The following is a 17,335-nucleotide window of genomic DNA, read 5'->3' on the forward strand; positions in this document are numbered from 1 at the left end:
GAGATTTATATTATAGTTTTTTTTTTTTTGGTTTTAATTTTAAATTTATTATATTTATATTTTTGGTAATTATTATTATTATTATTATTATTAAGGTTTAGAGAATTGTGAGTTTATTTTTTAATTTGGAAATCATCTTCAGAATAGAGATCTTCAGAAGTTTCTTCTTCAACGGCGAATCTACCATCCAACTCTTCCTTGTCAAGTTGTTGTTCCAAATCATCGTCGAAATCGATATCGTCCTTGTTGGCAAGAGCTTGTTCAGTCTGCTTCTTTGCGTTTTCAATGTAGGCATCCTTTTCTGATTGTTGGTCTCTGTCAAAGGCATACATCTCTCTTTCGTATTCCTCAACGAGAGCTTGTTCAATCGATTGCTTATGATCCTTGTCTTGTACCAATGCATTCAAGAATTTGTTTTCTACAAACTCCCAATCTACAAAATTCCAAAAGTTGGCAATATATTTCTAAAGAAATAAGAAACAAAAGGATGATGGTAAGATAAAAAAGAATGATATATAGATGATTGAACCAAAAACTTTTTGAATATTTCTTCTATCTATACCTTTTTGTTTGTTTGGTAATCCAAATAATAAGCGCGTTCGTGTAAATCGAGACATAATAATGGGAAGGCACCTTCCAATTCATATGGTGAACCTGATCCAAAAGTATTAATGATTGACAATGACTTATCACGGAAAACTAACCAAGTATAACCTGGCATGCTCATCGAAGATGCATTTCTTGAAAACTACAACAATAAATAAAAATGTTAGATCAACAACAACTGTCTGTGGTCTAGTCTAATCTTTCAAAAAGATTGATCCAAAGTTCAAAAAACATACCTTTGCCTTGAATTCTTCAAATGAACCAAAGTCCATTCTAAAAGCCTTGAGCATAAAAACAGATGGCTCAGTGATACGATCAGTGATTGATTTCCAAAAGAATGATTGATTAAAGTGTGATGAAGCCAAGTTAAAGAATGGTGCTTCTTCAGAGTCACCACCTGCTTGTCTTAATACTTGTGTAATTGGTAAATCTCTGTATGGTGTTTCTAATTAAAAGTATATATCAGTATATGTTATGATGATCATCATTCCAATACTATCATCTTCTGCTACTGGATCTATCTATATCTATCTATTGTTGATTGTATGAAGACTTACGATCTACGAGATTATTTGCCTTTTCTATATCAGTCTTGTGATGTTCCAAATGGAAAGAGATTGATCTCTCTGACAAGAATGGTTTGAGACCCTTTTGTGCATATGGTACTGATGGCATTCTATAGTATGTACGAGCATTGATCAAAGCAGATGCACCACTGCCATTGACAAGCTTTGAAACTGTTGATCTTGTGAATGATGAGAACATCGTTCTTATTGTCTATACTACTATACTATACACAACTGTGCTTGCTGCTGCTACTGCTCAATATTATCGTTGATTCAGGTGCAATGAAGACGAATGATCAATTCAACAAAAAAAAAAAAAAAAACAAAACAAAAACAAAAATTCCACCTTTCATTTTTTTTTGAGAGTACCCATCAAAGCAGACCAAACAACTTTCATTCACAAGATTCAAAGTTCAATCAATTAAAAATTATTATTATCTCTATTTCTTTTATTTATAAATCATCACACAAGATAATAACATAAAAGATAGATAGATAGATAGATAGAAAACAAAAATCATTTATTTAATTTAAATTCATTGTTGTTTTGTTGTTAACAAAACTCACAACTATACAGTTCATAACACGCGATAATAATAGAGTATCATATGTCCTTTCTTTGTGTTAAAATGTGATGAATGAAGTCATCACTTCTTCTTGAAGTGTCATCGCTATAGTTGTATTCATAACCTTTTCCTGTAGTGTATTATATTTTTAGAGTTGTTTGTAATAAATGACTGGGAGAGGAGAGAAGAGTCAGTTGATGGTTATAAAGGAGTGAAAGATTTTAGTAAATTTCCCTACTCGCACCATTGTGAGCAGTCTCCGATGTGCATTTGATTACCCGCCTTGTGATGAGATTGAGAAAAGCAGCAGCCAGCAGCGCTTTCCTTTACCAGTTCAAAAAAAGAATGGGATTCCAATGTTTCTCTTTTTTTCTCACTTCTCCAGTTTTTACCCAACCACAAAAAAATAGGTTGTGAATAATAAATACAACACACCAACAACTTGAACTTTTTTTTTATTCTCAAACAAAGAATAAACAAACACAATTATTATAACACTCTCACATAGCAAGAAAGGAAACAGCTACAAAGGTATTTATCCGTTCAATGTATAGTAATAATCATAGTTATTATTCTAAAAAAGTATCGTTGTCACAATTATATTAATTTGTTCTTGACATTCTCATTTTTTTAGCAAATTAAATTTTTCAATAAGAAACGTGTGACAAAACAAACAGCAGAAAAGAAAAGAACCGGCAATATTCAATTCATTTTAGTAAATCATCAGCAACAGCAACAAACAAAACAACAAAACTCAAAACAGAGTATTCTACCTTATCAAATCAGCAACACAGCAGCAACAGCAACAACAGTTAAAAAGAAGAAGTTTAGATTATACATTCATTATATAACTCTAGATTAAGATTATCGTATCATTTTTTTTTTTTATATATAAGCAACAACTACAACAACAACATCCCCTTCCCTACTCCTCCCTCCTTTTAAAATTAACAAAAAAACTAGTAGTTTAAATTAATACTTAACTCTAGTAGTACAACTAAAAGGTGTTTCAAGATCTTCACAGGCATTGATTATTATTTATTTAAATAATAATCTAATCTTGAAAACACTTTAAACGACTACTATATTAGTTAAGAAGAAGTTCAACTTATAGAATTAACAGCACATTAGACCCTAACCCCCCAACCAACAACACTCTACCAAGAAAGGATTTATATTCCAAACCAATAACCTAACAGTCAACCCCCCCTCTCCAACAACAGAATCAACCTTTATCTCAACAACTTATTTCTATTTTAAAAAAGATGTCATCTTCAGCTACTACTGCCGTATCTCCTGTATTAATGGAAACTACTACCTCTCAAATGGGTAATCTCAGTCTTATGGGCAACTCTGGTGTCCCACTTGGAGACATTAGACAACAGCCCCCTCTTGTCATAGAGTCTTTCAAGATTATGGACATTTTCTCTCAACTCTACAACGCAAAGGATTTCAACTCGATCGACACCTTATTGAATACTGGTCGTGTTAGCGTCAACTCTCAAAACCAACAAGGTTTGTCGTTGTTGCAACTCGCCGTATCCGATAACAACATGGTCTATGTTCAGTATCTTTTGTTTAAGGGTGCCAACCCAAACATCACCGATATCAACCAATCCACCCCACTCCACACTGCCAGTTCAATGGGCAACATCAACATGCAACAATTACTTTTACAAGCTGGTGCTATTGTCGACGTACAGGATCAAGAAGGTGAAACGCCATCTTACTACTCTGTTCGTGAGCAAAAACATGCTTCACTCTTGTTACTCATCAAGAATGGAGCAAATGTCAATGCCACCAACGAGGATAGTGAGACATTGTTGCATCTCGCCAGTCAGCTGGGAGATCTTTCGAGTGTTCAGATTCTTGTTCAAAGTGGTGCCAATCTCAAGTTGGTCGACTCTGATGGTGTTACGGCGATTCAAGAAGCAAAGGACAATGGTCACAACCAAGTTGCCGATTATCTTTTACAGTGTGTTCGCAACAGTGGTTTTGTTGGGGATTCCCAACAACAACAACAACAGTTCCCATTCAAATCATACAATGATCTTCATTTTGGTACAAATAATAATATCAATCAATCTTATTTTAATAATCAACAAACCAACAAGGTTTAGATTTATTATAAAAAAAAGAAAAAAGAAAAAGAACCATTTAAAAAAAAAAAAAAAAAGAAATAATAATAATAATAATGATAAACAAAAACTCTCTAGTTGTTTTAAAATAATTAAATAATTAAATAAATAAATAAATAAATTTAATATCACAAATAACTATTTAAAAATTTCTTGATCCACTCAATTGTGTAGTTTTTCAAAAAATGAATATTTTAAATTTATCAAATTTATTATTATTACAAATCATATTAAAGATTGATGACAATGGAGATATAGTATGTTTGTTGTTGACTTGCAAACAGATATATCGTGGAAGTGTCAGAAGCTTGATTCGATTCAAGAGAATAAGAGCAATCAATGACAAGGGAAGTGTAGGTCAACAGTTTAATGGAACAGCAATTCGATTAAACCACAACGCTTTCAAAGATATAATGGATAATAGTATATCGGATCAACATGTCCTATTGTCGAGAGAGGACAATAACGATGGCTATGTAAATTGGATACATAACCGTGTCACTGCACATAATAGAGTCGATAAAAGTAACATCACAACCGTTTTGGTGACATCTTCATTACCAAAATCTCTAAATATCTATGATACCATCGATCGAGACACTATTCATGAGAGGCCAAGCGGTACCAGATCTTTCATCCATCGCTCTCTTGCCTCGTCTCGAACGACTTTCAATTTGTTCGTTTGGGTTGGATCTTGGTCAAAGCACATCACTCAAGTCTCTTCAACTGCATGTCCAGAAATCATACTCTCTAAGCGACTTGAATCTTAACAAATTCGTATCGTTGACCGATCTGAGCTTCAAGAAAGGGTTTGTGACGGGACTAGGCCCTGGACTCTTGCCAAGTAGTCTGACTCGTCTCACTCTGAGACTGAGAGAGATCCCTCCTCGAGATACATTCCTTTCATTAACTTCACTAGTCAACCTAAAGATCAACTTTAAATAGAAAAGAAGTTTAAAAAGCAACAATTCATCGATCTAGAGGCTCTACTTATGCTCAAGAAACTCATCGTCAAGGACAACCAGGACCCAACAAAAAACATAAAGAATTGTATCGAGATTAGTATCCCTCCTTCAATCAAGATTCTTTTCATCTTGTCAGCAAACATACAAGTCCCATCCAGGTGTGCCATGCCACTGTTGGAGAAATTGGTTGTGCTACAAAGTTTATTGATTTATGGAAAAATCAGTCTCTTGTCATACCCATCGATCAAGAAACTACTTATTTGCAATTGTTTCAAAACCATTGCAACCAATATCATCCCATCCACTATCGAAAAGCTTTCAATTGAATCATATGATAAAAAAAAGGTACTAGGAGGAGTTGTATTTCAACAATCTCTCGCCCATCTAACCATCGACGAGCCTGTCCAACTTCCTCAATCACTAGTCAAACTAAAGCAGAAGGTCTGCCAACCAATGGCAACCCCACTTCCTCAACATTTAAAAAAACTGGTTTGGCTGGTGGATTCGAAATTCAAAGGGAAGCATTTTGAGCTTTCATCAGGAAGCTATCCACCTAATCTTGAAACAATCAGGCTGCTTGATTTGGAAGGGAAATTTTTGTACAAGATCCCACCAACCACCAAGTATCTTACAATAGCATTGGATAAAGACCCAACAGCAAAAGGCCTTCCAATCTTTCAAATCAACCAAAAGATTTACAGGGACCCCCTCCAAACGCAATGGCTTTCACCCAATACTACCCATCTAACTTGTATTATCTGTGGCCCAAAGGGGGTCAATAAATTGGATCAAGCAATCAACCACACTAACGTTCGATACTTGAGTCTTATCGTTCGCGAAACAACATATCATTTTTCTATCCAAAGATTGGACCCTGACAATACAAATGTACTGGTTTTGGAAACACAGTCACTTCAAGGTGGAATCTTTGCTCAGCAAAAGTTAAAAAATCAACAACACAAGAGCATTTATTTACATTTTAATACAAATTCTTTTTATCCCTTTCGTTTACATTGGAGTTTTAATTATAAAAACTCAAAAAAAAATCAATAAATTAATTGCCATTTCAACAATCTATTTAACTTTTTTCTGATTAATTTATTTTTCTATTTTGATTTAAAGTAAAGTACTTGTATTTGCTTGTTTACCATAAGTTTCAAGAAAAGCGATTTGTCTTTCTTTAAAGGTTTCTTGTAGTTGCTTTTGTTTTTGTTCACCTGAACGGTCAAAGATTTGGTAGACAGTATCGTGATCTTTGATATATTTACGACCAATCACCTTGGGGAAGAGTCCCTCCTCGACCAAGAGAGAAAGGAAAAAGTTTTGATGATGGAAAGAATTAGAGTAGAAAGAGAGGGATATGGTGACCTCGTTCCAATTAATGTCACCTGTTCCACGAATGTGTCTAATCTCTCTGACTTTAAGTTCGGCTCTGGCGGCCAATGAGATAATTTTGTGAAGATTACCTGGATAATCCCACGTCGTGAGATGGATGGTAAAGGAACGACCCAAACTACGAAGACCATATTCATAGACTTGGCGAAGGGTAGACATATCAATGTTTCCACCACAGATAATCACAACGACACGTTCATCTTTTCTGACTTGAATCTTGTGGTGGAGAAGGGCAGCCAAACCAAGACAACCAGCACCTTCAGACACTGTACGACTATTGTACATGAGATGGACAATGGTAGAGGCAATCTCATTTTCGCTGACTGTGACGTACTCATCGACGAGATCGTGAAGAACCTGAGTGTGAACACCACCTGGCATTTTGACGTTGGTACCATCGGCCAAGGAGAGGACTGCGGGCTCGATATAACGTAATTGATTGGTTTGTTTGAAATCGGCCAACGTGGATACATTGACTGATTGCACACCAATGATACGAATGTTGGGGTTGATACGCTTCAAGAACAAGGCAATACCTGCAATCATACCTCCACCTCCAACATTGACCAAGACGGTATCTACATCTGGAACTTTGTCGTAAATGTCGCAACCCATAGTACCTTGACCTTCAATGACATCAACATCGTTGTATGGGCGCACCAACGTCCATGCTCTCTCTTTGCAAATAGATTCTGCCAACTTGACAGCCTCTTCCAAAGATTTACCCTTTTTAATGACTTCGGCACCATATTGAGTGGTATTTGAGAGTTTAGAGTCGGGGGCATATTCTGGGCAAACAATAGTGCAAGGAAGGCCGACCTTTGAACTAATCAATGCTACTCCTTGTGCGTGGTTACCGGCAGAGGCAGCAACCAAACCAACTGGCTTCTCCTCACTTTGCTCAATGGCACGGAGAACCATGTTGGAACTTCCTCTAATCTTGAAACTACCAGTCTTTTGGATGTTTTCGAGCATCAAAGTTACTTTACATCCACAGAGTTTACTGTATGTTGTGCTGTGATAGATGGGGGTTGGTGACATGATGTGTTTGATACGTTGTTGTGCTTCTCTAATCGATTTGACTGTAATGTCTTGAATACTACGCTTGTATGATTGTGGTACACCAGTGCTTGCCATGAGCAGTGGTCGGTCAATGTTGATATTGACCATTGGTGGACGATCATTATAGTTGATTGGTGTGATTGGTGGGGGAAGAGGAGGCGAAATGATACTCAACTCTGATTGAGTGGAGTAGGGAGCAGGCGATCGAGTGTATTTGAATCCTTGTAGTGTGAGATTATCAAATACTGCCTTTTGTTGTTCAAAGTTTCTAGAGTGGCATTGAATGGTGGTACGAACATGATACTGCTTTAAAGTCTCACAAGAACGATCCATGTTGACTTCGTGAATCGATGAATTATTGGAACCAATTACCTGAAGTACTTTGGTCAGAGCAGTTGTATTGTCTGGTAGATCGAGTGTAATTTCAAAACTTTGACCAATCATATCCAAACCATAATTTAAAATGGTTTGGAAATCAATTACATCTACAAAACCTCCAGATATTAACAAAACAATCTTGGCATCTTCCTTTAATTTGATGTTTCCCGATAGTAGACCACCCAATGCGATTGATCCTTTGCCATTGGTTAGAGTATGTGTATATTCCAAACATTTAATAAAAGCAATAGCTGCTTGATCTTCTGTTACTGGTACTAATTGATCAATAATTCTAAAATAAAATAAATAAAAAAAAGAGTTAAAAGAAGAGAAATTAATTAATTAATAATTATTTTTATCTCTTTTCTATATATATATTTACTTTTTTGATAATAAATTATCCAATGATAATTGTTCTAGGAATGGTTGGAATATCTTTTCTCCACCACTAAGACTGGCAAAATGTAGTGTGATTACTTCACCAACAAATTCAGTTTGACTGTATGATGATTTTGCACAGATTGGACTATTTCTTGAAATATCGGCACCCATAGATGTTAACATGGTCTTTACATCCTCAACTGTAAACTTTCCTTGATTTCTACTATCAAAGGAATCAAAAACGTTTGTAAGATCGGATTGATCATTAATAAGGGCCAACCAACCAATTTCAGCTCTATCTGGGAAAAGTGATTGTCTATTATATTCCTTACCTTCAATATCAACACTATTATTATTGATATTATTATTATTATTATAATTATTTAAATTTGAAGAAGAAGAAGAAGAAGAAGAAGGGGATAAAGGGGGTGAATAAAATGGAGTTGTACAATTTGAGTTGACATTATAATTCAAGTCTTGATCGTTTTTTTGATTACTCTCTTCAATTTCTATAGTTTGTTGAAACGCAAACAATGAATTTGATAATCTAAAAAAAATATAATTTTTTTTACCATTTTGAATAGGTATATAGCATCGCTTTTTAAAAAAGACTTGATACTAATCAATCCTCATCATCATTTGGTCGCCTCTCTCTACTCTACTATTAAATGTACTAATACGAACCCTTTTAAATCTTCAATCATTTGAACGACAATAGTTTTCATCTTTGGTTGTTTGATTTTGTAAAACAAAGAGATAGCAGAGACATAACTCCAACCAACACTATACATTCTAAGTGGGATGATAATGGCATCACGATCATTACAGTCTTCCATCATTTCACTTGCCAATGTTCCAGCACCAATCAAAGAGAACTGTGGGTTGAATTTCATATCGACAAACACCATATGTAAATCATTGGCATGTTGTTTGGCTCTTTGATAACATGTTTGAGTATCACCTTTGTGAAATATTATTTTAGCTCCTCTTGCATGACACATATATAACTATAAATTAAATTAAATTAAATATTAATTAATTAATTATTAAATTAAATATTCTTTGTTTTGTTTTTTTTTTTTTTTAAACCTACTTGAACAACTTGTAAGATATTAAGTTTTCCAGGAGCAACATAGATGATAAATTTCATCTTTAGATGAATTGCAGTAAGGACTATACCGGCAAAGGTTGCTTGAAGGTCAAATTTATCTGGATCCATGACAGAAACATAACCTCCAACCTCTCTGAGTTCTTTCTTGATGGTTGATACCTGGTTGAAATAGTTTCCAATCAATACACTAAAACAATTTCTAACATAGACATCACCAAACAATTGCAAATTCTCCAACTTTAATTGGACATTGCATTTAAAGAGTTGTGAAAGGAGTTCATAATGAAGTTGTGGTGTCTTTTTGAGATAGGTAGATACATAAGATGATACTCTATTTACACTTTCGATGAAATCTACCTTTCCGTCCTTGTCCCTGATAACACCGTTACCAATATCATCAAATCCTCTCAAAATATCGATTGGATTATTCATTTGATCGATTGGAGTTGCATTTTCAAATGATAATCTATTATTCATATCATTAATCATACTATTATGATTATTATTATTATTATTAGTTGTAGTTGTAGTTGTAGTATTGTTATTGTTGTTATCGTTAATGTCGTTATTATGATATTTTGTCTTTTTAATCTCTTGTTGCTGTTGAACATCAGAAGAGGTAGAAGAGGAAGATGATTCATCGACCATTACCTCATCTCCATTGCTACGGGTTCCATTATTATTATTATTATCTTTACTTGAATTTCTACTATGTTTCTATTGGTATTGGACAAAGGTAAGGTAGAGGAGTATTCAAGGTTAGATTGTGTGATGGGATGATCATGTGATTATATCATATCATATATTTACCTTTGTCATTGTCTAAAGAAATGATATGATTCTATCTGTCTAACTAACTATCTATCTCTATTGAAACAATTGTCGGTCCGAATTAATATATAATGACAGGGATTGATGCTCTTTATTCTAATTTCCCTTTTGGATCTGATTAAAAATCACTTCTTAATTTTAGTGTGAACCGAAATTTTGAAGTTCCAAAAAATAAAATGGTAATTTGGTGGTTGAAACAACACAAAAAAAGTAGGGATAATAATACATTATAGTGGTATTACGTCCTCCTATCTCTTCATCACCAACAAATGGTTAGTGTTGGTAGTGGTGGTAGTGGTAGCTGCTCTACCTCTACTACGTTCTGTTCTGCTGTCAATCAGTCAACACGAGCGTATAGTTAGCATCATCACATATATATATTTATACAAAATGTATTGCTCAACAACATTAACGGCATGAGCAGAAGCAGCAGTAATAGCAGCAACAAAAGTTAATATTATATTATTCTCATATTTATATAAATTTATATAAATAGATAGAGTTAATTAGTATATTTTAATACTACTATCAGTCGACAACTCCTCGTACTATCTATCTTTCTAGTTTAATATCTCTCATTGTTCAAAATTATTATTATTATTTTTCAAAAATAGAATATTTTGCAATCATTGACTCATCCAACTAACCAACTACCTTTGATTTGCCGCCATTTTTTATTATTCCAGTCACTAATTATATTTATAAATAAAAACCCACTCCTCCTCCTCATCCTCCTCCTCTCGGATATAATAACCAATCATTCGTTTATTCCACTAAAATCCAGTTGAGTATTTAACCATCTGCATCATTTTCCTAGTTTGTTCCCTTATTTTATTTTTGTAAAAGAACATCCATCCATCCATCCAGCATCATACAAATATTAAATCTACCATATTATTATTATTATTATTATCAAACTATTATTATCCTTATTATTATATTATTTATTAATGGATGAAATCCATTTATCAAAATCAAGTTTACCAAATCATGTATCTAAAACATCACTTCATTTTGTAATGATCGATGACAGTGATAGAGAACTGGAATCAGACTATGAAAGAGCAGATAGAGACTATAACTTTTCAATGGATGAATGTTCAAGCGCTCACTGTACCGAAGAAATATTCGACTATAGTGATGATGATCAAGATTGTAGAGATTTTATAGATCTAAGTAGTGATAGTATCAATATTAATTTCATCAATAAAATCAACTATAATCACAATCACAATCACAACCAGAACCAGAACCAGAACCAGAATAATCACATAAATACTGGCCTGAATATTAAAAATAATAATCAAATCACAACCATGGTGCCAGCGACAACAACAACACATAATAATGGACATGGACAAGATCAACAAAATGAAACTGAATTTATATCATTGGATGAATTGGAAAGTGACAGTGAAGGTCCTGCTACCAATCTATGGAAACCATCATCAACATCAACAAACGTCAACAAGAAAAAAACAACAAAAAGATTATCATTTAATTCTTTACATTCCATCAACAAAAATATAAATATCAACATGAATAATAATATATTAATTAGTCCCATTCAAAAAGTAAATACTCAAACGCAACAACAACAACAACAACAACACACTAGAGAAAATAGAGATAATTTCATGTCCAATATATTTGAATCATTGTCTGGAAGTAATTATCTAAACAAATTGATACCATTTAAGGATCACCACCATATCAATACCAACATTGTAGAACAGCAACAACATCAATACAACGATGAACTTGACCAATCACAACAACAACTCAATGAACTAGTCCTTGTTCAAGATCCATTGTTGGATCAAACCAACACCAATTTATGAATTCCATACTAGTCTAGTACAACTCTTTCTCCTCCTTTTCATTTAAAACAATCATTGTAAATAGCTATTTCTTTTTTTTTCCTGTATTTTCAACGTGTCAATATACTATTGTATAGTCAATCACTTTAATTATTGGTTGACCCAATTTTTACCATTAGATCTAAACATAATAAATGAATGGAATATATATGTATATCTTATTCCACTTTTTTTGGATTCCCAAACAATTATAAATATTGTTCTTTTTATATTTATTCTTTTAAATTTGAATAGTATAGTAGGATGATTTGATTTATTATATATAAATCATAAAAGATATTAAAGGGAATGATGAATTGGTAAAAACAATCATGTTTTTTGAGTGATGATAAAAAAAAAAAAAGGAATCAATGATTAAATTATTCCTGATTGTTGTTGTTGTTGGTATTTTCATTGTTGGTAGTAGTATTTGATTCATTCTTGTTTTCTTTTCTCAAAGTTTGGACCAATTTTGAAATGAGGGTACCACCTCCTCCTCCTCCTACACCAGCTCTCTTTCTTCTTCTCTTTTCTCCTGCTGGTAAAGTTGATGAATTTTGAGAAGAAACTGATGAATCTTGATCGACGAGTTGTTGTCTAAGTGGCAAGTCTGGTGAAATGAATTGAAAATCTTTAAATCTATCATTCTTTTGTTGTTGTGGTGTACTTGGAGTAGTATGGGTTGATGATACTGCTGCCAACAATAATGGTTTCTTTTCAGTATCTTTGGTTTTCGATGGATCAACTTGTTTGATAATGACAGGTTCGATTAAATGATGAGTCTCCAACTCTAACAAACCATCATCTGTAAAAATTTCGTGGGAAAGTGATTCTGCTTCATCAATGTAATTGATCAACTTGATAGAGAGTGCCTTTTCATTCAAAACGTTTTCGACAATTCCCTCCAAGTATCCAGACTTTTTGAGATTAAAGTCGACAAAGACGTGTTTCTTGAATGCTATTGTATCACCAACCGACGGAAGAAATTCGAGTTTTGGGTACTTTGAATAGTCTTTGGTAACGGTTTCTTTTGTTTGGTCCTTTTCATAATAATCTTGATACTTCATAAAGTAACTATTGTTTGTGTAAACATCCTTTTCTGCTTGCTTTTTGAGCATTTGATTTCCTCTCAAACCATAACTATTGGTAATTGATGATGTTGTTGTTGGCGTTGGTTTGTTGGCTGTTGCAACTGTTAATCTGGCAACAATTTCTTCAGGTTTCTCCTTTTCCATTTGTGGTAATGGTTGTGGTGGTTGTTCTATCAACTTTTTCTTCTTTTTTGGCTTTTCTTCTCCAGATGATGAATCAGATCTTGATACATCTTTCATTTCGTTATCAGTTGAATCCGATGATGATGATGACGACGACGAGTCTGAAGAGTCTGACGAAGAAACTTTAGATTCAGATTCAGAATCAGAATCTGATGTGGTATCTGATGCATATGACTTTTCATCGTCTGATGAAGAATCTTGTTTCTTTTTCTTGTTCTTTAAGGCTTTACGAGTGTTGGCAGACGACGACGATTTCTTCTCCTTTTTTTGGTGTTGTTTCTTTGATCTCTTTCTCTTTGTTAAGCTAATTTGTTTGTTATCGTCATTGTCAGTGGTTTCAACAGTTTCTTGTACTTCATCCAACATTGATTTTAATAAATCATCCTTGTCTGATACACTATGTAGTTGGAAACATTAAAAAGTAAGTAAGTATCATGATAGACAACAGTTGAACTGAATTTTACTACATACTAAATATGACTACCATCTTTAATGATTGAAATATCTTCATTTGGTGGAATAACAAAAGAATCCTCTGTACATATCAAAAAGTTGTTTCTATTTAATTTGAATCTCTTTGCAATGAGTTTATAGAGTTGTTTTACTTTTCCATTGGTAAAAGGTACAAATAATAATACTTTCTTGTACTCGACATTTTCGATTTGACGAAAGTATAATCTAATATTCATTCAGCACTTGAATTGAAATAGAAAATATATATATAGAATAAAGAATAGATAGATAGTTATATGATTTGTGTATGTAACAGATAATAATGTTTACACTGTGAATTTATCTCTCTTTCCCTCTTGTTGAAAAGTAAAACTACGAATTTTAAGGTGAAAACTAGAAACTACGACTTCCACTTGTTTAAATAAACAAATAAATAAAAACTAAATTGGCTGTTGGTTTGGGGTGGTGAAAATTATAATAATTATTATAATTTTAATTCTTTTTTTATTCTCGTTCTAATACAAAATATTACATTGATGATGGTTGATTATTATCGGATGATCTAGAAAATATAGTTAAAATATTTGTTAAGATATTTTTGTAGTGGTTGGAGATGGTATGGTCTAACTGAGCCAATGTAATCTCTTTGAAACCACAAAGAATGGCATACGATAAATCTTCATAGGCTTTTTGTACATCTTGTGATCTTCTACCAATCTCTATACATTCAATTAAACTATCAATTGAAAATACATCTTCTTCTTCTTCTAAATTGTTGTCTAGGTTGCTACTTTCATCATCATCATCATCATCATCATCGTTGTTCATTATTTCTGTTGTCATATTTAGTGATCTACTACTGCTACTATTTTGGTCATTAAAATGGATACGGACTACTGGAGGTGTTGGAGGTGGTATTGGAATATTATCATTCTTGATATTGTCTAGGAATGTTCCTTCACCCAGAGTAGATGACGATGATGAAGAAGATGATTGTGGTTGTTGTTGTTGTAATTGTTTAACCTTTTGAGCTAAAAACTTTGTACTTTGAAGATGTCCCTTTTCAATAGAGAGGTGAAGAGCAGAACGATTGTGACAATCCAACATGGTTGGGTCTATAGACTTTTTAAAGAGTTGTTCGACAACTTGATGTGAAAAAAATGTTTGTGATGGCTTTCCAAATCTAGACATGCCAATCCAATCTTGGTTGCGCAACACACTACGATGGAGTGCTGTTCGATTTTTGTTGTCGAGTTGATTGATATTGATACCACTTGTCTCTGATAACTCTTTTACAATGGGAAGCATACTACTTTGTGATGCAATATGCAAGGCACTATCTCCATAATTATCCTCCATTTTTGATAAAACAGTGGGTTCTATCTCACAATTTACATTTATTTTTGGGTGCTAAGGAATTATATTAATATATTTGTAATTATTAATATTAATATTATTACATACCTTTAATAATAATTTAACAATTGAAAGATTATTTTCTTTTGTTGCAATATGTAATGGATAAAGACCTCGATGGTCAGCTACTGTAACATCGGCACCATTATTTAATAATATTTCTACCATCTTTGCTGAATCTATTTGATGTTGTTTAACAGCAATATGAATTGCCGATCTACCTTTATGATCTAATAAATTGACTTGTGATCCACATCCATCTGATAATAAATACTAAAATTACAAATGTTAATAAACAGTGATCGATAACTATACAAATTATATTCTCTCTATCTCTCTCTCTTTCTCTCTACTTACAAGTAAAAGATTTAATCTATCATTTGTATTTGGTTCACCATGAATAAAATTTAAAGCACAATGTAAAGGTGTTTTTCCATCTTTTGGTGTTGCAAGGTTTACATTGACACCCTTTGAAACAATGGTTTGTACCAAATCTAAAAATCCCCATTTACAAGCCAAATGTAAAATACATTTATCTTGCATTAATGTGAGTAATTGTTGATGTTGTTGTTGCTGTTGTAGTTGTGTATGTTCATCTATGACAGTGGTAGTGGAGGCGGTTGTTGTAGAGGATAATTGATCATTATTTTGAAAACAATTTAAAATGCCAACAATATAATCTCTTTTCCTTTTTAATTTCAAATCAAAGTGAGCACAAGTCGATATAGGTCTCTTTAAAAACTTTTTCTTTTCTTTTATCAAACCTGCTACAGTTGGATATATTCTACCAACATCATCACTTAGGAATACTCCTACATGTGGTCCCATATCACTAAATAAATAGAAAAATTAAATTAATAAGATTATTTCTAATTTCTATTTCTATCATTATTATTATTTCTACATACTATAAGAGTAAATGATTTGGTTTTGTATGAAGATTATAAGAAATGACAAGGTTATTTGGTTTTGAACTATTTCGAATGACAAATGTTCCTTTTGACATATTTTTTAGTTTAACGTTGGCTTCGTCACGTGTAAGATTATAATTGTACCAACTAGCTTCTTTGAGATAATCTGTACACCAACGATGATAAAACTGTTTCCAAGAACAACCTTTGTATTTTATATTTGCATTCTTTTCATGGCAAATGTCTTTCATCCAAGCCCATTGAGATAAACATTTCTCCTCCCAGAGACTATCGTCAGCTGACAATACAGACCACAGACCACATACACTCGACAATAGTCTTAGATCAAATGGTGACAAAAATTTAAATATATACACAATGATTTCATATGCCAAATCATTAAAATTAAATAGAATTTGTTCTTCTTCTTCTTGTTGTTGTTGTTGTTGTTGAGGTGAAGCAATAGATATTGCATCTTCATTATCTTCTTGAAGTGATAATTGATAATTTAATCTTTGTTGTTGTAGTTGTTGTTGTTGTTGTTGTAGTTGTAGTTGTTGAACATTTAAAGATGAGGTATTTAAATATTTAATATCCTTGTGATGATTGTTGGTAGTATCACTACTAAAAAGACGGTTGTTGTGATGATGATGTAAACGATTAAATGGTAAAGAACCAGATTGTAATGAAGAGGATAGTTGTTGGTTATGTGAAGATGTAGTAGGATGTACTTTCTTTCCATCTTGTCTAATACTATCAATCTCTCCATCTGGATCGTGTAAACTAATATCCAAACTATTGCTACTTCCAATCAATGAAATCGTAGAGTTGTGAGATGAAGATAAAGACAACGATGATGATGATGACGTTGATGATGGTGTAGCAAATGACTTTGATTCTGTAGTAGAATGTCGCAAAGATGTATCACTATTCGACAAGTTGTCGATGGTGGTATGAGCTGGTGTTGACATGTCTTTGCTTTGCTTCACCCTTTCTCTCCTATTATGTTGATGATGATGATGATGATGATGATTTATATATCTTTATTCTCGATCTCTATACTAAAGTGTGTGTAATAAATAATTGAATGTATAATTTAAACATTATTATTAGTATCATTAATTTAGAGGACTACGCGGATGAATCTGAGGTGATGAACCCAAAAAAAATAAAAAAAAATAAAAAAAAAATGCTTCCATCTTTGGGATACCACCTTCTAAACTAAATAATTAAATAATTTAAAATCGTTAGACGACGACAAGTAAACATGTGAACATCTTAAAGAACCCTTTGTTAAAAATGAAAAGATAAAATTAATTAATAAATATATCTAAGTAAGAGTGAAATACTCATATGATTCAAAAGCAACCTAAATTGGGATATTATTGCTTCAAAACAAAAAAATTTCCACAAACGTTTCTTC

At 32.9% G+C, this 17,335-nt stretch overlaps 7 protein-coding genes across 7 annotated transcripts; 4 read left to right on the top strand and 3 right to left on the bottom strand.

The window, feature by feature from the left end:
• Nucleotides 1–113: 113 nt before the first annotated feature.
• Nucleotides 114–1,371, bottom strand: DFA_09755 (superoxide dismutase; the record flags this gene model as incomplete). The annotated part of the gene is made up of 4 exons (XM_004352356.1): nucleotides 114–464; nucleotides 563–748; nucleotides 843–1,051; nucleotides 1,164–1,371. The coding sequence occupies 4 exons, from the start codon at nucleotides 1,369–1,371 to the stop codon at nucleotides 114–116; spliced, it is 954 nt and encodes a 317-aa protein (XP_004352408.1).
• A 712-nt stretch (nucleotides 1,372–2,083) lies between these two features.
• Nucleotides 2,084–2,600, top strand: DFA_09756 (uncharacterized protein; the record flags this gene model as incomplete). The annotated part of the gene is made up of 2 exons (XM_004352357.1): nucleotides 2,084–2,122; nucleotides 2,373–2,600. The coding sequence occupies 2 exons, from the start codon at nucleotides 2,084–2,086 to the stop codon at nucleotides 2,598–2,600; spliced, it is 267 nt and encodes an 88-aa protein (XP_004352409.1).
• A 403-nt stretch (nucleotides 2,601–3,003) lies between these two features.
• Nucleotides 3,004–3,858, top strand: DFA_09757 (ankyrin repeat-containing protein; the record flags this gene model as incomplete). The annotated part of the gene is made up of 1 exon (XM_004352358.1): nucleotides 3,004–3,858. One exon carries the CDS (start codon nucleotides 3,004–3,006, stop codon nucleotides 3,856–3,858), a length of 855 nt encoding a protein of 284 aa, XP_004352410.1.
• Nucleotides 3,859–4,061: 203 nt separating this feature from the next.
• Nucleotides 4,062–5,371, top strand: DFA_09758 (uncharacterized protein; the record flags this gene model as incomplete). Its single annotated transcript, XM_004352359.1, has 3 exons — nucleotides 4,062–4,133; nucleotides 4,200–4,401; nucleotides 5,187–5,371. The coding sequence occupies 3 exons, from the start codon at nucleotides 4,062–4,064 to the stop codon at nucleotides 5,369–5,371; spliced, it is 459 nt and encodes a 152-aa protein (XP_004352411.1).
• Nucleotides 5,372–5,957: 586 nt separating this feature from the next.
• DFA_09759 (threonine ammonia-lyase) lies at nucleotides 5,958–9,987 on the bottom strand (the record flags this gene model as incomplete). The annotated part of the gene is made up of 5 exons (XM_004352360.1): nucleotides 5,958–7,968; nucleotides 8,059–8,604; nucleotides 8,742–9,064; nucleotides 9,151–9,885; nucleotides 9,979–9,987. 5 exons carry the CDS (start codon nucleotides 9,985–9,987, stop codon nucleotides 5,958–5,960), a joined length of 3,624 nt encoding a protein of 1,207 aa, XP_004352412.1.
• A 962-nt stretch (nucleotides 9,988–10,949) lies between these two features.
• DFA_09760 (uncharacterized protein) lies at nucleotides 10,950–11,840 on the top strand (the record flags this gene model as incomplete). The annotated part of the gene is made up of 1 exon (XM_004352361.1): nucleotides 10,950–11,840. One exon carries the CDS (start codon nucleotides 10,950–10,952, stop codon nucleotides 11,838–11,840), a length of 891 nt encoding a protein of 296 aa, XP_004352413.1.
• A 398-nt stretch (nucleotides 11,841–12,238) lies between these two features.
• On the bottom strand, nucleotides 12,239–16,883 carry DFA_09761 (ankyrin repeat-containing protein; the record flags this gene model as incomplete). Its single annotated transcript, XM_004352362.1, has 6 exons — nucleotides 12,239–13,529; nucleotides 13,604–13,810; nucleotides 14,118–14,995; nucleotides 15,050–15,274; nucleotides 15,359–15,833; nucleotides 15,910–16,883. 6 exons carry the CDS (start codon nucleotides 16,881–16,883, stop codon nucleotides 12,239–12,241), a joined length of 4,050 nt encoding a protein of 1,349 aa, XP_004352414.1.
• Between the last annotated feature and the right edge of the window lie 452 nt (nucleotides 16,884–17,335).

The sequence above is a fragment of the Cavenderia fasciculata genome (assembly GCF_000203815.1).
Source record: "Cavenderia fasciculata unplaced genomic scaffold Scf_EU5ZYIE01EUG8B-5, whole genome shotgun sequence".
Taxonomy (NCBI): Eukaryota; Evosea; class Eumycetozoa; order Acytosteliales; family Cavenderiaceae; genus Cavenderia; species Cavenderia fasciculata.